The following is a 22,868-nucleotide window of genomic DNA, read 5'->3' as shown; positions in this document are numbered from 1 at the left end:
CTCTATTGTATGCTGTACGTAAAAGGCGTTTACTGTATCCACGAGCTTTTAAACGTTCACGTAGTGAGTTGGCTTGAGTTTTAAAATCTCTATCGGTTGTGCAGTTACGCCGAAGGCGTGCGTATTGGGCATAGGGAATACTGCGTATTAGTGCCGCTGGATGGGCACTTGACGCATGCAATATTACATTACCCGATGTTGGTTTACGGTAAAGGTTCGTGGTCAGTTGGCCATTTTCATGCTTCAATACCGTTAGATCAAGGAAGTTAACTTTTGAAACGTCTACAGTACATGTGAATTTTAGATTGAAATTATTAATGTTTAACGCCTGAACAAAATCATCAAATAGCTGTCTAGAGCCTGTCCAAACTACAAACACATCGTCTATGTAGCGATACCAAACCGCCACATGTGTAAAAAACTTTGATAGAGTCTCATCTGATGTAATGTGTCGTTCCCACCCCCCCAGGTACAAATTGGCGTAGGCCGGGGCACAACAGGTGCCCATGGCCACGCCTTGCACCTGGAGGTAGTGGGACCCATTAAACGTAAACCAGTTGTGCTGCAGGATGAACAGGAGTAATTTCAAAAGGAATTCACAGAAAGGCCATGTATGGTGGTTTTGTTCATAGAGGAAGGTACGTACTATCCCGACGCCCTGCTCGTGAGGGATGCTCGAGTATAGAGCCTCTACATCCAAAGTCACGAGCAGGGCGTCGGGAGGAATGACCATATCCTCAATCATTTTTAAAAATTCAAGTGTATCCTTGACATAGGATGGTAGGCGAACAACATGGGGTAATAAGAAGAAATCTATCAGACGGCTAGCATTTTCCGTTAAGCTTCCAATGCCTGATATGATAGGCCTTCCTGGGGGCGTGGTCAGGTTTTTATGAGTTTTGGGGAGGGAATAAAATGTAGCTTGTCTAGGGAACTTATTATTCAGATAGTCGTAACAATCCTTGTTTTTTTCATCTGCTTGTATCATTAGATGTTTTTTTAAAATGTTTGTTTAATAAAAAGCAATTTTATGAAAATTCAAGTGCCCGAAATCCTTGTCTCCCAACCTTTCCATATCCCTTAGACGTGGTTTGTGTAATATATATACAGTATGTATCCCACTTACAATAGGTTGTCGGGAGGATTATTTTATATTGGAGATGATTATAACAAGGATTTTGCAAGCTGATAAAAATCAATATAGATGGTTTTTAAAATACCCAAATCAAAACCATTTTTCAAAGCATTCTGTTTATTACACCTCTTATTTCTCAGTATTAGACAGATCATAGATGATTTGATTTGTAGTGCCTGTGGTTGCAGGAAAGAAAATCGCTTTGTCCCCCATCAACACAGTCGGTGTTCATGGGGGAATCCCTCCCACAGAGCTATTGTGTTCTACCGGTGGGGGAGTGTGGAGAGCCATCCCTACCGGGAGAACACTGACTATCACTAGTTAAATATTGCCTCTGGAAATAATCACATGTAAAAATCTTACACCAATATGCACCCAAGTCGATCCCTGCTGAACCGGCCGTGATTCAAATTATCTATGGTTGGCTTTTCCTAAGAATCTAAACAGTTATTTCTCTTTCCTTCATTGACGGACACAGCTTTATATCTTCATTAGACGGATGGGTTATGCTGCTCTTCCTAGTAGTAGGACACTAGGCGGAAAAGGGTTAACAAAAGTTAACAAACGCTTAACTACGCCTTTGGGGTAGTCCCAGGTGGTATACTCCCAACTGCTCTGGGATCTTAATTTTTTTCTGCCTAGTCACAAGTAAGGACCTAGTTCTTTGCAGGAATCTCTGGTCCTGGCACTTTTTTCCTTTTATAAATGGAATATTTTCTTTTATTGTTTTTTTTTTTTTCTCCTTCTACAATCAAGTGGTTCCTGAGAGAACTGCAATCAACTGCTGGACTGGGTGATGCACTGGATATCCTAGATCCTCACGGTCGTCCCAGTCTGGCCAGGGAGCGAGCGAAGGCCGCAGCTCTGTGCTAGGTCGGCCACGACAGGGTCCCACTGAAGGGACTGGCCTGCCAGTGGGACACCTCGCGAGGACACACACGACCTGGTCGCAGCGCTCTCCTGGACCACACCACCCCCCGTGCTGAGATGGGAAGGTGATCTGCTCTGAGTGAACCCCGCCTGGCTTTTAAGGTATTGTGAGTAGTGCTTCCCCAGAATATTGGGTGGTTGGTGTGTGTCTGTCTCTGTCACCTCAGTGAGGAGAAGGACTGATCTGGTGGGGTGAACTTTCAGCTGCATCCGGTTCACTCTGCGCAGTGAGTGGCCGGATGCCTGTTTAAGGTGTCGGGACAGCTCTCCGGCTATCAACCGCGCAGCGCAGGCGCCGCCGCCATTTTTTTAGTGGAAAAATATGCGGCTGTTCGGCCGCCATATTTCTGGGGATCGGCGGCCATGTTGGGGGTGCCTTCATAGGCAACAGCGGCGGCCATTTTCTTGTAGCTGCATGAAGCATCGCGAGGGCGGCGGTCTCTAGTGTCGGCGCGGTCGCTTTCTGGGATCGGCGTCCTGCAGATTGGCGCTCTTTTCTCTCCTCCTCTCACTGTTCGGCTGAGACGTGGTGGTGGTGAGTCCTGGGCGGTATCTCCTGGCCTAATCCCTTCTCATGCTGTGGTGCTGGGACTTGTATATATGTGATTTTTCCTGTATTGGTGCGAAGATATCACTGTGGCACCAGGGTACATGGAGCCTGCAAAAACTTTAAATATGGAGGACGCAGCACATGCTGCGTCGGCTACTCCAGGGCAATTTGGAACCGGCAGGCCATCCAGAACAACTCAAGTGTTTCCCTTCCCTGCTTATAATGATGAGATTATGACTAGTCAGTGGGGATCTCCGAAACGCATGGCTGGGATACCTAAGTGTTTTACGAGGTATCCTTTTGAAGAGTCTCTTTTGAAAAAACTGACAGTACCACCGGTGGTGGACTCCCATGTTTCTAGGCTGAATAAAGTCATGTTACTACCAGTTGCTACCATCCTTTATGGATCCTGTGGATAGGAAGGCCGAATCCTTGGTCTGCCATCTTTTCAGCATGGCAGATTCAATCCTAAGACCGGTGTTTGCCATAATCTTGGTCTCTCAGACCCTGACAGAGTGGGTGAAACTTTTATGCCAGATTAGAAGGAGAAATAAATAAAGTGATACTGCGCCACTGATCCCAATATGGTGCAACAAGCAAAAATGATATGTGCAAAATAAGCATCCAATATACTATTGCAAATCAAAAACAAATAATACTAGGTATATATATACTTGTAAAGTGCTCACATTATAAATTGATGTATACCTAACATAAATGCAAAAAATATACAATTAGGTAAAACACAGGTATAATGAATTACCACGAGTAAAGTGCTACCACAATAATAGTGTATACTTTAGCGTGACCACAACAAATGAATGTGCAAATTAGCAAAAACAACACATATTAAATATAGGATCCGTAAAGCAGGAAATAAGGTGGTTAGTGCTAGTCTAGTGGAGAAAGCATGGGTAGTAGATCACACTGTTATTAAGTGCCATCACACAGTCTCCTCAGTGACCATAAAAGTGCCAAAAGTGGATGCCGTAGGTGCTCGTGATCCCATAACAAATTATAGATGGCCTCTCACCTTAGGTTTTGACCCGTGTTTCACCACTGGGTCAAACAACGCTAAATGAATAAGGGAGGTATGCCAGGTCGTGTTGCCACATCAAGAAATCCTAGGACACTGTGCAGGCTGATACAAGATTCTGTCTTCACATTTAGTAATCCAGGTCTCAGCGTATGGTCAGAGAATGAGAAAATAGGGAGATCTAATGCTCTCTGTTTGCAAATTTTATTGAGGAGTAAAGGCATAAATACACTCACGTTTGATTGCACATGAAGCTGTGCGGGCTGGAGGAGGCACTGTATGATAGGAATATTATATTATAATATAATACCCGGAAGTGTTCCAACAACTGTGTCTCCGGTGGGGGACCCACTTATGTGGACCTTTTGGCCTCTTATCTCAAACAGAAGGTTCAGAGATTTGTGGCCAGATCTTGGGAACCTCTGGCAGACGCACTAGTGGCCCCTGGGGTCAGTATCGTCTGATTTATGCCTTCCCTCCAATACAACTTCTGCCAAGACTTCTGCGCAGAATTGAGGCAGAAGGGATTCCAGTGATTATGGTGGCCCCAGACTGGCGTCGTCGGTCCTGGTACACGGGTTTGGTAAGACTGGTAGCCGATGCCCCTTGGCGGCTTCCTCTCAGAGAAGATCTTCTGTCTCAAGGACTAATCTGCCATTCTTCTTTACAGGCAGTTAATAACGGCCAGGCTATTGAAAGCCAGGTGCTGAAGGATAGGGGGGTTGGCTGCAAATTCCTTGGTTCACACTTTCGTGCAGGGGGTTCGCCACCTAGTCCTGCCAGTGCGGTCCCTGGGGCCTCCGTGGGATCTTAACCTGGTACTGTTGGTCCTTCAAAGACCACCTTTTGAGAATATCCGTGATATTCCTTTACTTAACTTGTCACAGAAAGTGGCCTTCTTGGTGGCTATTACTTCTGCAGGCAGGGTCTTGGAGTTGGCTGTGTTGTCCTGTCGGTCACCTTATCTGGTGGTTCATAAGGATAAAGTGGTGCTCTGCCGATGTAGTTTCAGGGTTTCACTTGAATGAGTATATCGTGTTGCCTTCGTTATGTCCTAAGCCAAAGCATCCAAAGAAGGTTGCTTTGCATTCTTTGGATGTGGTTCAGGCCATCAGGGTGTACTTGATGGCAACGGAGTCTATTCGGAAATCTGATTCCTTGTTTATCCTCACGGATGGCCTTCGTAAGGGGCAGGCTGCATCTGCTGTGACCGTTTCCAGATGGATCAGGCTAACGGTGGTGCAGGCCTAATCGATTAAGGGTCAGGTTCCTCCTTTCCCTGTAAAGGCGCATTCCACAATGGCGCTTACTGTCTCTTGGGTTTTCCGTCATCAGGCGTCAGTGGTCCAGGTTTGCAAAGCCACCACCTGGGCGTCTGTACACACGTCTACAAAGTTCTACAAGGTGGATGTTTTTGTATCTGCAGATGCTACTTTTGGCTACAATGTTTTGCAGGCCGTGGCATAGACTTCTGCCTCTTGAGGGTGTTTTTTTTCTGGTAGGTGCGCTCCAGTTTATCTGGTTGGCTACGTTTAGCCTTCTTTTTGGGAATATATTTATTTCTGTGTTTTTCCCACCCCTCACGCTGATACTGCTTTGGGAAGTCCCATCTGTCTAATGAAGATATGAAGTTGTGTCCGTAAATGAACGAAAGAGAAAACTGGATTTTCGTCTTACCGTAAAATCCTTTTCTCTGATGTTCATTGACGTACACAGCACCCACCCCTCTGTGGAGTTAAGTTATGTATTCTTCTGACACTGCTTGTTACAAAACTGAGATCCTAGAGCAGGAAGTGGGAGTATACCACCTGGGTCTGCCCCATAGGCGTAGTTAAGCTTTGTTAACCTTTGTTAACCCTTTTCCACCTAGTGTCCTACTCCTAAGAAGAGCAGCATAACCCATCCGTCTAATGAAGATATGAAGCTGTGTCTGTCAATGAACATCAGAGAAAAGGATTTTATGGTAAGACAAATATCCAGTTTTTCCATATGTGCCCTTATCTTTTAGCAATGGCAATGTCCAACTAACCTAAAATAATTTTTTATTTTTATTATCCAAAGTAGCTTTTTCACAGCTTTTTCCATACTATAAAAACATTTTTTTGCTTTATAGTTTTTTTATGTGTAAGAATGCGGTATTTATACAATGTGCAAGAATAAACACCTCAGCATAATTGTTTTTAGCCTACTCCAAGCTTGCCTAAGAAGTGCTAGTATAGAATAGTAATGTCCCAGAGTTCCAAGTAATGTATGTGAGCAACAGTTTTGTCCTACAATAGAATTAATTTTAGTGAATCAATAAAGTGATCAGCATTTATCTATCTTCTTTCTCACTTTATTATGTAACTAATAAAAATTGAGCAAAATTGAAATCCATTGCAAACTATCTGAGGGACTTCTTAAACACCAACTCTATACCAAATACTCCCCGATTTAAAATTTGTAAGTCCCATAAATGTGTGATCAGAGGGGAACACATTAAACTCACCACCCAGCAGAAAATAGCATGATTAAATATTGTACTGGCTTCCCTATTGTCACAAATTGCCAAACGCGAGTTGGCACATATACATTCTCTAGCACAAGCCCAAGCCAAGGAATTAGCGAACCTATGCTAATGGCTTTCTTCCCTCCTATCAAGCAACTTCAAGGTTGCCCAACACCAATTCCGTCACCACATTTATGAACATAGCAAAAAGCCAGGTAAGATGCTAGCTAAAGCCATAAAATAAATTAAACTCTGATCATATATTCCAAACATTGACCCCCGTGATGGAGGCCCAAGAGCAGTCTAATCTGGTAACATTGCTCAATGCTTTTGAAAATACTATGAGGAGCTATATAATTTATCCCTCAGTGACTCTCCAAATGGGAGTAAGGTGTCTCTCTCCCATTTAAAAAAAATACATAACTGACTTCCTTAATTATCACTTCATGCCATAAACCTTTGACTTGGTCCTGCCATCAATTCGGCCACAATGGGCTCCAGGCCCAGATGGTTTTGCCAACCACCATTATGAACCTTCAAACCTATTCTCTGTAGGAATATGTCTAAAGATACAAACGTCTCAGTCATCTCAAAGCTGAATAAGGACTTGCATATATGTTTATATTACCTGTCTATTACATTGTTGATCACAAATTTTAAGATCTTTACTATAATATTGTATAGTCTTCTGTTACCCTACCTTCCCGAACTTATTGACTCTGGTCAAGTGGGTTTTTTTCCTGCAAAGAAGCCATACCATCCTAATCTTTAATATCATCCATGGCATCACCTCCATACCCTTGCTGCTACTATCGACTGATGCTTACAAGGCATTTGATAAGTTGAACAAAATGTTTATGGATTGTATCCATACAATCCCGAACATGCATAATGAATCAAAGATATATTGTATGTTATTTGTCCAACTTCAGCGTTCCGAACAAATGAAGCCCTATCAGACTTTTTCCAAAAATGGCACCTGTCTAGGCTGCTAATTATCACCTTGATTAGGGCCGTATCTAGCCGCTCTAATGTGGGGGTGCAGTAAAAAATGTCAGAGGGGCAAAAGAATTGAGGTCAGCAGGACAGTGTATAGGAGGCAGTGTACAGGGGATCAGCAGGGCGGAGGATAAGGTCAGCAGTTTGTAGGGCAGTGTACTGAGGCCATTAGTTTGTAGGGCAGTGTACAGTGAGTTATCAGGGCACTGTATAGGGGTTAGCAGGGCAGAGAGTCAGCAACTCAGTGCGCAGTGCGTCAACAGGGCAGTGTACAGGGTGTCAGCAGGGGAGTGTACAAGAGTCAGTAGGGCAGTGTAAAGGGGGTCAGTAGGGCAGAGGATAGAGGTCAGCAGAGCAAATGAGAGGGCTCAGCCGGGTGGAGAGCAAGCGTTAACAGGGCAGGAGACAGAAGTTAGTAGGGCAGTGTACAGGGGATCGGCAGGGTAGTGTAGAGTGGTCAGCAGGGCAGAGGATATTGTTCAGGAGTGCAGTGGACGGGTCAGTATGGCAAAGAAGAGCGGTCACAAGGGAAGAGGAAAGGGGGTCACAAGTGCAGGGGACAGGGGTCAACAGGATGGGAGACAGGGGTCAGCAGTTCAGAATACAGGGATCAACCCCCCCCCAATTCTCCTTCTTAGCCAAAAATCGCCCCCAATCCCCCATCCTAGCACATATCCTCCCCATTCCTCCTCCTAGAATGAATCCCCTCTCCCCCTCAAATTACCTTTACTATTACAAATAGCCCACCTTCCCCTCTTCTCCACCAACCTCTTATCCCAACCACCAAATAGCTGTCAGCCCCCCCCCCCCCCCCATTGTGTTTAGAGTAAAATATCCCCACCTGTAAGTTCTAACCCTCCTGTCATAACTGCATTCCTCGATGGAGCTGATGTCACAGGATCGCTAGATCGGACTGTACGCACACTGTTTGTTTATCAGCCCCCTATGTCCTACAAGGGCTGCTTATATCCTGGCAACAGGAAATGTGGGCAGGGGGCCATAAACAAACTGTGTACAGTCTGATGTAAGCATGATCCAGTGACATGTGCTCTCTATGGAGGAGCGCAACGGTGACAGGAAAAGGGAAAGCACAGCACAGCCGGCACCGCCTCTTGTTGCTGTCACATTTCTCCAGACCTTTTAGTTTACTGCACTAAGGCTGCCTCCATGCTCTGTTCTGGCCCCAGAGGACAGGAGCTCAATGGGCCAGGCTCAATGTCCATTTGGGAGTACAACTGAAATCTGGGGGGCGCAGCCCCCCCTAGACCCAACCATGCCCTTGATATTTATTCTTATACTTGAACCCCTACCACACCACATTTGAAATAATCAAAATCTCAAAGGTTCCTTCCAGTCAGGGAATCCATAAACTTGCTGCCTTCACAGATGATTTGATCCATGCCAGATTTCATGCAACAGCTCGAAATGTTTGGCACGTTGACCAACTTTAAAATTAATATTAGCAAATCACAATTCATGAATGTTTCGTTGCCCGCAAAGCTTCTTAGAAAACGTTTCCAATCCTTCACCTTCAAAAGGTCAGATACAGCAATAACATTAACATACGGTATTTAGGGATACAGTTCACATGCTCGATTGACTGGACCTTTGAAGCTGATTTCCCTCCCTTCCTCACTTCTGTTCATGCTGCTTTCTCCAGATAAAAACTTTTCATGGTTCTTCTGTTTGTGCTGATCTCTCCAGATGAAAACTTTTTTTGGTTCAGCCGCAACAATATATTAAAAATTAATGTTCTTCCATGCTTTCTATATCTACTGCAGACCATGCCCATTTACATATCCACACGATTCCTCCAATCTATCTGCAGGGGATTTCTTAGGTTTTTGGGGGGCGTCAGAAAGCTCACTATAATGACCGGTCTTTAACCACTCTTTCCAAAATGCATGGTGGCATAGGCTTTTCAGACCCATCCCTTTACCACGCTGCAGCCCTTACAGAACTAATAATAGACGGGTGCAGAAACGTTCCAATCAAAAAATGGGTCACTAACAGAGTTACCACGGTTACAGTATTCACATACTTGACCTCAAGGTTACTTATTTTGCATCCCCTTTATTCGGAATGCTCCAGAAAAGTCTGATAAATTGGCAAGCTCTGATAAACTATTTAGACTTTTACTTCACTAAAGGAAATATTTTCAAATCCATGCTGGAAATTCAACTGATTCCAAACCCCCCCCCTTAATTTTTGGATAAAAAAATTGGATCAAAAAAAATTTCCTAATGAAACCTGTGCAACGCACATACTCCTTTTTCTCCGTGAAAAAGACTGTGACTGTGAGACACACTGTTTCCCAGGGCTATGCCCTTCCCTCACCACCATAGGATTATGTCCCACACTACAGTATATTACTCAATGTGAAACTGAACTGGGGACCTCTTTTACTAAGAACCAAGTAGACTATAAATTATATACTTTGCCCACAAAGCCTCCATAGCTCTACCAAATCCAAGAAATGGGATGCAAGATCTGTACCAGGTGGTATTATGTCTAATACATATTACATTAACTTTTCCCCACCTCACCATCCATGTCCCAGATATATAATGATGCACACAGGATTTTGTTGCAAATGTTCTTGACCTGCCCAATCCTGCACCCTTTTTGAAGCAAAGCTAGGGAAGTTTTCAAAACACTTACAATTGTTGATTTAGGCCAAGACCTTGCAAAACTTCACATGGAAGTGGTATGAAAAGACACTCCTACTCACTGCAGCCAGAGCCTGTGTGCCTGCGATGTGGAATCGGACACAAACTCCCACTATTACCCATTGGCTGGTTAGGGTGAGAGAGATTTGTTGCATGAAGAGCTCACTCTCACCATGCAGAATGAAGAAGAGCAGTTCAGAAAGACCTGGTGTTCTTGGCTTGTGTGAACTACTGGGGAATATGAAGCCCTAATGTGGGACAGTTGAGGAATGGTAAGAGAGCCCCTCTCTCTCTCTTGCTGTTTTCTGATTATGGCTAAGAAGGGCAGAATGTCACTTTGGGATGACTGCAACACATGCCCAAGCACCCCCCTCCCTCCTTTTTTTTTCTCTTCTTGCACTCATTTTCCTCATTTCCAACTATTCTTACAAATTCTTTCTTTTCTCACTTCCTGTGTCATTCTCTTCCATATTCTTGTTTTCCACCCCTAATTTTCTCATGTACTGATCTGTTTGAATTACAGTTCTGTTCTACAGACCATACACCAAGGATATTACAGATTATTATTATCTCTTGCTGTGAATCATGTTGTTCAAGTGTGCAGGTTTGACATATCCTGTTGTTGTTCTTTTATATGGCTGGAGACAATGCACCTATAGTGTACCTACATAACTAACATGACTTGGTACCATATGCAAATTGTTACAGCTCTGTACCCAGTACCTGTACTTTCTGTACTTTTTGTATTTTCTGTACCTTTGTTAACCTTGCAAATAATTAAAATGTTAAAAGTAAAGAAATAAAAAAAAAAAATAGTAAAATGAGTAAGACGTGGAATGATGTATAAATTTCAATGGTATGCCGTATGTGTATCGTAACAGGGACATCAGTTAAGTATAACTGTGACCCAACTTTTTCTTGTATTTTTTTCAGCAACAAAGAAGAGAAAAGGAGGTGAGGAAACAGCAGGAAAGGGACCAGCGGCGGCGGTATGAAGAGCAGATAAGAAGAGAGGAAGAACGGAGAAGAGCAGAGCATGAGAAGGTCTGACCTTTCTTTATATAATCTTTATTTAAAATGTTTGAGCAGGAGTAGCACTGAACACTTTTATGGTGATGTTCTCACAATATAAAGAAAAGTGTAATTATAGGAGCATAATTGGCACAAAAATACACATTCTTTGCGTATAAGTGACCATGAGATATTTTAGGTTTCGTTTTAAAAATTTCTTGAAAGAAGAACTTCAGACCGTGTTAAAAACAGGATACAGCTTATTACAACATTAGCGTAATTCTTTACAATGGCAGATTGTGTGAGTGTGTGTTTGTGTGGGGGGAGTCTTTTGCAGTTAATACAATACAAAATATAATGGTGTCTGTTGCAACCCCCTCCACTGAATTTTACTGATTGACCACTCAGTCAACACAGCAGAATAGGGTAATTCTTCACACGATGAAGCCAGACATTTGTTTTTGCTTATTTCAGTTTTACACATTTTTAATATTCTAAAGAAGAAGCATTTTCTTTTATACTGTATGTGTTGACTGTCAGATAAAATTATCACTTTTTTGCTTTAATCTGTATTGGTTATGCTGGTCAAGTAGTTTACATGCAAACAGCAAGTGTTGTGTGTTGACCATTAGGTTAGGGCTTTCACTTTTCACAAACCAAGGGCAATTTATAATTTAGTCATTCAGGAAGTTTAGGTTAAATGTAATAACACATGAAATCTACCAAAGTGTATGTACATTTCAGACTTGTCTTTAAACTTTGGGTAGAGTAGGTAAGAATTTAAATTAGAGTAGGTAAGTTATTATGTATTGGCTTTGTCCTGCTGCAGAGAATTCCATTCACCTTCAACCCTGGAGAAGGAACAAGAAGTGACTGTAAATATTCCCAAATTTTGGGGGTCTTGTCATCTTAGACAATTGTCACCAATCGTGTGTCCCTTTTGATAAATTTCCCTCAACTCTTGCTTTGGTGACAACTCAAAAATTTTTTATTTCCCCTCACTTTCTCTCTTGATGGCAATAGTCTGGGCCCCACTGGAGAGATCTGTTCTCTCTATACTTCTGGTCACCAATGCCACTGAGACAGAGAGTGATGGGCAATCAGAAATCTTATAATTGTGACCAGAATAAGATTTTAAGGGATTTTAACCCTTCCTTACTCTATCAAAAATGTTTTGGCTCCACATACATACTATCCACGTATCACAAATTGCCTAGGCTGTCCAGATGCATCTTGTGAGATTGATGTCACTGAGCGTCTTCCCCCCTCTTCTGTCCAAGAAATTCATGTTTGGAAAATAGATGCCATCAGGTTTCCTTCCTCTAAATTTCCCAAGATGCAGCTGGACAGCCTAGGCAACTTGTGAGCATAAAAAGCTGACAATTGCATCTCTTTCTATTTGTTCTGCACTCATCGTTGCACTTTTTATCATTTACACAATACATTTTACATGTACTTCTGGATGTTGTCACTTTTAAGCATGTCACATGTGACTTCTTCTTTTGGTTTAGCCTAAAAAGCTATTTATGTGTGACCTGAGCTTTCTTGTATATCCATGCATCTATAGCACTGACAGGGGTTGTGAAGAATTCAGCAACATAATTTCTTGCTTGGTTCTGCGACAGATGTAGAAGTTTCTTACTGATGCTTGTATTCACATAACTGCATAAAGCAAAAAGATACATTTTTGTATATACTTATCTATACAGAAGTATTGGCACACCGAATGATCACATTGGGCTTGAAGGGGTATAACAGAAAATTATACTTTTCTCAGAAATAACCTAAAACTTTATTCACCTTAAGGTGCATTCCTGGACTATTTTTTTCATTTCCTTCAATTTCTGTGTTATTTAATATAGTATTCTCTGATGTATAGTCTTCTCTTTTTTCCCTGCTTTCCAACACTGCCCATATCAGGAATACATCAGGCGACAGCTAGAGGAAGAGCAGAGGCAGTTAGAGATCTTGCAGCAACAATTACTGCAGGAACAAGCTCTGCTTCTGGTAATAAAGATTTGTGTGCTGTTTTCCAGCATGTCTCCTTCACCTAGTGTCCTTGCATGACAGAACTTGTGTGCTTGTCTATCATGCCATTTTCTTCATGACAAGTTGCATGACACTTGCATGTACTTGCACCCATGATATCACATTCATTTGTATTTGTTTCAGAACCCTTCATTCAGCATTTAATGCATGGTAAGTGAAGCAATTGTGGAGCAACCACCCAGCGGTTTGCATTTATATTGTGTGGGTGCTATGGCAGTATTTCTCAGCTCTGTCTTTGGAAACTTAGCGGAGTCGTTTTTCCAAGTTTTTTTGCAGAATCATAGGCACATCAACCCTGTAGCTAAGAATGGCCAGAGAAAATAAGCTGAAATATGTATAGCTGCTACAAATCTTTGCTACAAAGTTGGTGTGCCATCTCCTTTATTTAATGCACTTGTGCTCACTCCCAGCACCAGATTGGGAAGCAGTAATATATGACATTTATCTGTTCATACAAAAACATTTATATAGATTTTGCGAAAGACAAAACTGCTGTATATATACACATCAAACTTCATTCACATCCTTGCCACTGCACAGGTCTTCTTTTTAGTAGTCAGTGATTTCTATAGTGGAACTACACAGATAAGCACAAGTAAAATGCCTAAAAGTGTGTTAACAGTCATTAATATCCTTCTTGTAGCATTCATTACCACAGCAAGTACAGGGCAGTAAGGGCTGTCCTGCAGGGGCCCCATAAAATACAGTGGTGTGACCATGGTGACAGTGTATTAATTACATGATACTATACCATGCTTTGGTTGTTTTAATAATAATGGGGGTTGTAAAAGAAAAAAACTATAAAGCTAGTCCTGATAGATCATCAGCTTTATTCTTTTGTAAGATATTTGATTTGCCTGTCCTTAAAATCTGTAAAAGATATTTTTGGCCCAGTTAAATAAACACTGTAAGTCCTGTGTACAGCGATCACATGCATCACTGAAACAGGCCATCTGCCGAATGCCATTTATGTAAAAGGGTGTTCTGGGATGCCAGTAAAACCATATAGATGGTTTTTGTTTTAAAACAAATATATTGAGGTCACACATAAAATTAGTATGGGATAAGATATTGACCAGTCTATACAATTGTGGTCATTTTTTTATAATGATTACAATAAAAAAAATAATCAAGAGCCTAAGGTCTTAGAAGCATCCAGACTTTGGATATTAATTTAAATCTTATAGGGGTGGCCATGGCCGACTTCTTTTTTTTTTTTTTTTTTTTTAAAAGCTGATGTGCTGACTTCCTGTCCCTTACATAGAAGAAATGAAGTCCTTTCCTGCATACTTTTTCTGGATTTTAGAACTCCGAGTCAGGCTAGTAGCTGCCAAGTCTGTACTGGTAATCTCCATGTTTCCATAATTAAAGGTTCTTTGTAAGACCAGTTGGTTTTAAATGATCTATATATGAACTGAACATACAGTATGCTCCTATTGTCTGTAGGTAGGAATACCTTTTGATTCAGACTGTCCAGATGTATGTCGTTTTGCTGAAACAATGTAGGAAATATGAGTGTTTCTTAATTAAAGTATTCCTGATTTTCTCTGAGTTGCAGTATTTGACAGATGCATAAAATAATTCCCACTTCAAGCAACATTTTGCACCGTAGTGTTGCAAGCTTCTTTACATGAGCATTGACATAAAGTGTAGTGTAACACTTCATACATATCTTTACTGCCCAATTTGCCCTTGGTATGGAAAGGTCTGCCAAAGTAACCAGAACATTCATTAATAAGAGCTATCATGGCTATATTTTGTATTTCTGTAGAGTATTACACTGAACAAGTATAAATAATAGATGTGATAGGTACTGGACCAAAAGATTATGAGCTGTACAACAAGTGATAGAAGAGTTGCAGGGTGTCCTACAAGGTGCAAATAAGATAGTATTTAAATGAAATGCCTGAGTTATCCCAGGTAAGGTGTGTGAAAAGTGTAATTGCAAGCTTTCTTTTTTACGGGCTCCTGATTTTTCATAGTTTATTTTAGAAGAATTTGATTAAATATTATCCATCTTTATCTTCAATTCCATTATTTGTTACCATCGTAGAAAATCCTCTGTTTGTGATTTTGCTCTGAAAACCATACAGCCATACAGCCATTGTTTCATTAATAAACTGTATCTCTTTAAACTTGTTTTGTCAACCAATTCCGTTTCAAATATTTGTTTCACGTCCCCAAAAGGAATATAAACGCAAACAGCTAGAAGAACAAAGACAAGCGGAAAGATTACAAAGGCAACTGCAGCAGGAGCGAGACTATCTGGTGTCTCTTCAGCAGCAGCAACAACAACAGCAGCAGCAACAAAGACAGTCAGAGCAGAGACCATCAGACAAAAAGCCACTGTATCACTATAAGGAGGGGCTGAACCCCACTGAGAAACCAGCTTGGGCAAAAGAGGTACGCATACTTTGCCATTTAGTCAGTGCTATTTGTATTCAAACAAGGAGACAGCATTTTTATATTAGGCAGATGACCTAATGCAAGGTTTTTTAATTTAATGACTTGTAATAATTGCTTTAAATTGGTATCTTGTACAGTGGTGATTCACTAATGATGAACATAGGGTGTGTCATTCGATGTATTAGAAGTTATAAAACATTTAACATTGTATGATTGTTTCGGATTATAAATCATTATTTGTTTCATGGTCAGTTCATCAAGGTCAGTTTTTAAGCTTCAGGTTAGTATGTAATTATTTACTTATTATAAAACTCATCATTCAGAATGACCTACCCCTATTCTTTCACATTATAAGAAGTCTGCCAATACGTTACAATGTTACTTCAGATAGATTTTAGGCATTTTCCTGACCTGTAGATCTTCAAGAGCTTCTGTAATGGCTGTTTGTGTTGGGATTAAAATGCTGCTCTACCAAATAGTCCATAATAACCCAACTTCATGTATTTGTATAAAGCAGAAATTATTTTCTGTAAATGTCACATGATATTCCATCAGGTCCTGGTCAGTTAAATTCAAGGACTACCACTATAGCTGTATTCATTTTGCAAAAAAAACCACTATAGACACTTTGTATACTTGGCTTCTAATTACTGTACTGGTTCAAGTTCACAAACACTGCACTAATGAAGTGCAAAAGTTAGTGTAGCCTGGAACATAACATCCATGCTTTAAACAAGGCTGTAGGAAATGCTCCTAATGCTTTACACAGCATGCTGGCTCCCTACACAGCTAGGTGTAGTGGAAACACAAATAGAATCCTAGTACAATTACAAACATGGGAATTTAGACCTGCCCTAATGGAAGCTATCAGATCTGGCAATTGGTTATAGCCACTCAATATTTTATGTGCATACATTGAAGAGCTAATGTACCCTACTGTAAACCGCAGGCCTGCCTTCTGTAATATAGTTGACTGTGTAGTAACTGCCAACATGGCTCTCTTGTTGTAGGGGGGTAGACAATGAAAACCTTTCTTCTCTCATTGTTGTTCCTACTCCACATTATAATTGTGATCCAGAAACGTGGATTATGAACCATAATGCTCAGAGCCTTGCCGCCAATCATCGTCCTGTTACTGTCCATTGTTTCTGACTGAGCAAGAAGAAGCAGTAGTGACAATATGTGAAGTGGAAGATAACATATTGCACCAACAAGTAGATGAAGGGAAGGTGAAGTAACATTAAAAGGCTGATTACCATTTATGCTAAGCTTTACTTAAGACTGCATTTTTCCAAAAGTAAAAATTAATTTATTGCATAAAAGAGCTCCTTTTGGTCTCTTAAAGCTGCACGTGACCAGGATAGAAAATTTTAATTATACACCATATATTCAGAGAGTATGGTTAATTTGTTTCTATGGTAGGGACAACCTGTTGAGGAATTAGAAACCCACAGGGGTATAGTATGAGTCACTGCATGCTGGTAGGATCCATCTCTAACAATGGCAAGAAAATTAACATATATTCAGTTGTTCACAGTCAACATCCTAAAGGAATTTGATGTGCATGCTCCATTAAATAATCAAATTTGTCATTGAGTTTTTTTTATGTTGTGTTGTAATAGTTTAATTTTGTGTGATCCCACTCCCAGGTTCAACAGCGATCTCTTAGTAATTCGCCTGTTCTTCCAGCTAAGCAGCAGCACACTTCTGTTATCGAGCAGCAGTTGCCCTTGGTAACCAAAGATGCATCTACTAGTTGGCAGCCCTCAACTAGGCCAAATTCTCAGAATCTGCAAGCTTCAGATCGTGTGAAAATGGACAACTTAGCTCAACCCATGATTTTGCCTTCAATTCAGATTTCCAAATCAGGGCCTTGGTCACAAGGAACACAGAGTGAAGTGCAATCTCTAGATGATGAAGTGAGATTCTTACTCCAAGTGACCTCACAAGAAAATGAACCAGGGAGAAAATCAGTAACATCCCTTAAAGGGTCCCGCTCACAAGGATGTAGTCCAGCCAGAGATACAGGATTGACAAAGGTCATGAGAGGTTTCAATTCTTTACCAAATTGTACATGCATGAACCATATAACATGCTACTGTGAAATAGCTACAAGTGAGATAGTTACAAGCTATCTTTGTGTATATATGGTACTTCACTCCAGGAGAGGTCATGCATGGATAGTGTATGTCTTGGGAGTCTTCTCCAACTACAAGACAATTTAACCTTTTATACCTGCTGTTAAAAGCATGTATTAACCCTAACTGGCTGTGGTGGCTTATATCTGAGCAGAATCCCTTTGTCACTTCATATTGTGAAAGCCTATCAGCAAACTTGGCTGGGCTTCTAACTTTACTGTCTGTCATCTACCAATTTCTAGCAGGTGTCTTTATGGGCTTGTCCTCACTTTGTGTTTGTAAGCATTTTCTGCATCACTGGCTTTGGGCTTCCCATCTCCTAACTATCCTACTCCTATTTTTCCATAACTATATTTTGGCAGTGTTTGAGCTATATTTTAGAGCTTATGCAGTTGTAAAAGTTGCTTGCCGCTCCACTCCATAATCACCTTAGCAAAGCATTGTAAAAGAGCAGATGCTTAAAAAATTCAGTTTATCTTGAGAAATAATAACACATGTATAATATTTTAAAAATATGCATCGTCAGCCCAAATGTCAACAGATAAACTGTTGACCTACATAAATATTAGTGGGCCCAGGGCAGCACTAACAGAGAGTGTCGTTATCCTCATGCATATGGCAACTATGCAAAAATGTTTTCATAGAAATAAAACAGTTGTCCAATCAAGGACAGCAGGCCACAGAAAAACGTAATGCAAAAATTATCAAAAAGTGCAGTGACCCATAGTAACCAATTTCCAACATATCCGGCTCATGGAATCTGATTGGTGCCTTTCAAACAATCCTGTATGATTCTGGAATGGTTTAGGGAACAGGAGCAGTGCACATGGTGACCATATACATATTTAGATGTTGTCACTGAGTAATTGTAACAGAATATACCATCCCAGCAATTCAGCATTCAGTTAGATATCATTTGTCCCTGTGAGTTATTTTGTGAGTTGTATAGTTTTGAAAAAGACCTAAATGCCTGATACTATAGCACTTAGAGCGCCTATTAGGATGGTCTTTCTATATTGTGCTTTAGAGAGGGGATTTCATGCAAATACATTGTAGCTATATTGGCTTTTTTAAATTACCACTACTTTTTGTTTAAATTATAAATCAAGAAATTAAATTGGCTTAAAAAAAAAAGAAAGTCTTTCAATTTTACTATGGTATAGTGTCCTTCTACTGCCATTATATTTGACTTGTTGCTATGATCTAATCCAATAGTGTTTCCCAAATTTGTCCTCTGAAAATCCTACCAATATATAAAGGTGAAATATTTAGTCTGCTATGGTGTGATTGTGTCTACAAAGATAAAAAAAATAATAATATTAAAAATTGCTTTTAGTGTTCATGGGGTTTGGGAAACACTACTCTAATTCTTCTGAAGGTGCTTGGTTGGTATTGGAATCACAGTTATTAATCTTTTGTCAGACTTTTTTTTGTGTGCAATACACTTTTAATTTTTATTTTCTAGTGTGATGTGCATTTATTCATTTCTTGTCTGTTTCTGTACAAGCATGATTGAGCACTACTACATTAAAAGCTCTTTTAGATTGAGTTAGTTTGCATGGCTAGCAGTTCTGTTGTGCCACTATGTCTCCCAGTGGTAAAACTGTGTACTGTGTGCTCATAGATTTCAGAATTGCCTCTGAATTGAAATACCACTAGCAAATGTAAAATGTTTTTGTTTTTGCCTCTTATTTTTATCCTAAACATAGACGGTCTACTGTTTTTATTTTTCCTGTTTAGCGTCTTTCACATGTTTTTAAAGTGTCAAGTGCACTTTAAATTCTTCTATAACTCTCCAGTATTTTTTTTTTTTCCTGTTTCCTTACCATAAAGATGAGATGCTGGTCGGAAGATTTGCCTAGCGTAATTCATGACATACACATACACACTTCTTTTGGCATTGTGTATATACCATAGTGCAAACCTTATCTTGGGCTAACAATAGCTGTCAGCTGGGAAAATCCATTTGAGGTAAAATTAACCCTTCAAAATAATTTGGCCAATGGGCTCCTTCTGAGATCACAAACTGCCAGTGGACATATGGTAATTTCTCTATCCAACCAACTGGATTGGTGATTATTGTCATACGCCGGTGGATAGTTTCACTTCCATACTTGTTCTTCCAATGCATGCATGTTTCCAATGTGTATTTTTCCTTTAAAGCAGATACAGTTATAGAATGGCAAACCAAAATATTGCTTCCCAAACCTGTGAATGGCTACTGAAATAGAACGGACCAGCAACATAAAACTTGAGTTGGCTTATATAAAAGAGCATTAGCAAATATATGTATGTATGTGTGTATGTATAATATACTGTATTTATATTTATTGAAAAAACTGGTGTATATCAGAACTGAAGGCACCTGAGAAAAAGCTAAGGTCATTAAAGGGTGACAACATTTTAATACCCTAATGCCTTTTTTAGTAATTACAGTGTACATGGCAATTATACTCTTTTTACCCTCTTGCTAGCATTAAATGGATAAATATAAACCAGATCACGCATAACTTTAAGGTGTGTCAGAATTTATGTAGAAATCCTACCTGGTTGTTGATTGGTGCATGGAACCCTTGAGGGGGACCCTTGTGGTTTGGTCTTGGCACAAGTGTACTTAAGCACAGCTGTAAGTTTTTGCAAGCCTGTCTAAAGCAGGCTTCAAGCTAAGAGGATAACTAAGCAATAAGCATAAAGCATGAAGTGTCTCAGTACAAAGACCTGCAAGAATTTAAGCATATATAAATTCTCAGTTCATCCAAGCCTAAGCCGATGGAAATTGAATACTGGTGTAGCAAGTTGTTGCTGTTTTATCAACCATTTACTCCAAAAAAGGCTGGTTGTCTTTTACTCGACTTACTGACTAAATGCTCAGCTCAGGAATTAAGCTCAGCAATCCTGGTTTGAACTTTTTAGATGTTCACACACATCACCGTCCAATTTTTACAATATCCTTTTTGGTTTACTAACAACATAGTGTTAGGACTCATGCACTACATAGTTCTTGTTAAATCCAAAGGAAGATAGTACAATAATGTTGCAAAGCATTTAGCCAGCTTTAGTGTAGCAATACATAATCTAATATCTCAAAACAATTTCACAGATTCAATGTTAACTTGCAATAGCTAAGTGGTATATAGGTTTCTTGGCATAATGAGCAAGTGCATATCAGAAATACTGTGTTTGCCATTCAGCAACTGTTATACTTTCTGCTGAGGAATGGAAACAGTCAAATCTGTTTCAGATGTCCCACATCCATTTTTCAACAAATTGGGGATATATATTAAAGTGATTTTTGAGCACACACTTTTTAAGCAAGGATGCCCCACTGCTTCTTGTAAGAGACATTTGAACCAGACAGCTAGATAGACTCCCTACGAATATTCGGGAACACACAGAGACGCACACGAGGGTAGAGTCAAAGCATGTTCGCTTATTTCAGGAAATGTCCCGAGCATTTATACAGTTAGAACAACAGAAAAATTATTTTCGCAATAAGGGGCTTGGCTTCAGTATGACTCACAATCACATGATACTTTTTGGCATACTGCACAAGTTTAAACTGTTCCCATAACAAATTTACCAATCAAGATGTTCTTATGTGCAACTATTTCTGCAGAGTCAGACATAGCCAAACAAACAAGATGTTATGACTATAAATCAGGCATAATTGCAGGAGAAACGAGAAGAATATACAGCATGAAAACACCAGTAACCCTTCAATTTCCTCTTTTATCATGAATATGATGAATTCCATTAAATCACTTGGGAAACAGGCTTGTCCAAGCCTGTTCATCAGCCTTTTTAATCATTCTGTTAATCCCTTCTCCAAATAACAACTATACAGGACAAGTATAACCAAAACATTAACACAGACAGCAAGTGGGCAGGTTCCTTCCACCTCACTTCCTGTGGGTGGTGACCACACTGTAGACACATCATACCATGAATGGTGGGTATCCTGGGACAACTGAGTGGTGCTGCAAGTTTGCCCCCCTCATCTTGGCTGTTTTTACAATTGCCTGATGTACTGTGGAATTATATGTTAAGGTGCTGTAAGAATTTCCTTTGTTGCTTAAGCACATCTATAATTGGACCAATGGGTAGTGAAAAATCACCTATTGGAAGTGCATGGGCTTATTTGTTATTGAGTCCTCAAAACACACAGGCCTGAATAGGCCTAAGTCATTTCAGTATGATCCATGTTGGCAGAAAGACCAACAAAATCAAAAGACTAAGTATACACAGTGCTTTCCCAGAAATCTGGGGAGAATAGCATCCATAAGATGTTTGACTATCTCTGAATGAGAGATAGACTTGCCATCAGCCAAGACAAATTCCCTCTGCATCCCTATACGGCCAAAATCGTGTACAACACCATGTGCATATTTGGAATCAGTATAACTATTGACTGCCTGTCTTGAATCTGTGATGCAATCATGAGGCTTCAATAACCTCATCAGTTTCTCCTTTTAACCTCAAGCATTAAGAATGGGGCAGGTCCTGATGTGGGAGAAGCATCCTGAATAGTTAGGGGGGTAGTAAACAGGAGACGTATCTCATAACCACTCATTCTCTAAACAGTTGTGTGTTCAGATTTTTTAACAATTGCAAAACTTGATGTAATGTGTGCAAAATAGTTGAATGTCCCAATGTGAGAACCGTTGACATCTCTACCCCCACTGCACAGGCTGCCAGAGCCCATAGACACGCTGGCATTCCTTCTACCGGAACTGAAACTGGAAAAATAGGCTACAGGTCTCAGCTTACCTCCATGCTCCTGCGCAAGGACAGCAGCCATTGTTTTACAATTGTCCCTCGTATACAAATAAAAAGGTTTACAATAATCAGGGATTCCCAGGCCTGGGGCAGCCACTATTGCAGTTTTCAACCTTGTTTAAGCATGTATTTTTTCATCATCCCAAGTCACTAGGTCTGGAGCTTCTGTCAAAGTGCTTTGTCTGAGTATATTATCAAAATGGCAACAGTCAGGTATCCATTGGCAGCAGTACCCAAACATTCCTAAAAAGGACAGCATGTCTTTTTTTGTTAGTGGGCGTGTCATTCCCATGACAGCTGTAACCCTTGCTGAGCTTATTTTGCATTCCCCTGGGGTGAGTGTAAACCCCAAATACTCAACCTGTGGAAGACAGAGCTGGGCTCTGGAGTGAGAGACTTTGCGACCCTCTTTACACAGATAATTCAGCAGACATACAGTATCAACCTGACTAGCCTCCAGGGAGGGAATACACAACAGTAAGTCATCGACATAATGAAAGACGGAACCCTGGCCAGCTGTCCAAGACTACAATGTAGCATGGAGCGCTATGGAGAAGACTGCAGATGAGTCTATATAGCCTTAGGTTAGTTGGCAACCTTTAAAACCAGTTCTCTCCTCCTCCCTTCATATATTCCATATCCCACATGGAATCAGGGACAAATGCATCATAGGCACTTGTG

General features: G+C 40.5%; 1 protein-coding gene across 11 annotated transcripts in view; it reads left to right on the top strand.

Annotated features, from left to right (window-relative positions):
• TNIK (TRAF2 and NCK interacting kinase) overlaps window positions 1-22,868 on the top strand; it is a 478,118-nt gene that overhangs the window by 343,482 nt on the left and 111,768 nt on the right. For 4 of the 11 annotated variants that reach the window (XM_082249646.1, XM_082249644.1, XM_082249647.1 and 1 more), the window contains exons 13-16: window positions 10,741-10,851; window positions 12,739-12,825; window positions 15,055-15,270; window positions 16,923-17,312. In XM_082249646.1, the coding sequence (XP_082105772.1) occupies window positions 10,741-10,851; window positions 12,739-12,825; window positions 15,055-15,270; window positions 16,923-17,312 (804 nt within the window). The remainder of the gene's footprint in view (window positions 1-10,740; window positions 10,852-12,738; window positions 12,826-15,054; window positions 15,271-16,922; window positions 17,313-22,868) is intronic. The other 7 variants (XM_082249651.1, XM_082249650.1, XM_082249648.1 and 4 more) reach the window with 3 other exon arrangements.

Source organism: Pelophylax lessonae, assembly GCF_965119305.1.
Source record: "Pelophylax lessonae genome assembly, chromosome: 3".
NCBI lineage: Eukaryota > Metazoa > Chordata > Amphibia > Anura > Ranidae > Pelophylax > Pelophylax lessonae.
Note: the sequence above shows the minus strand (reverse complement) of the source record. Positions and strands in the feature narration are given on the sequence as shown.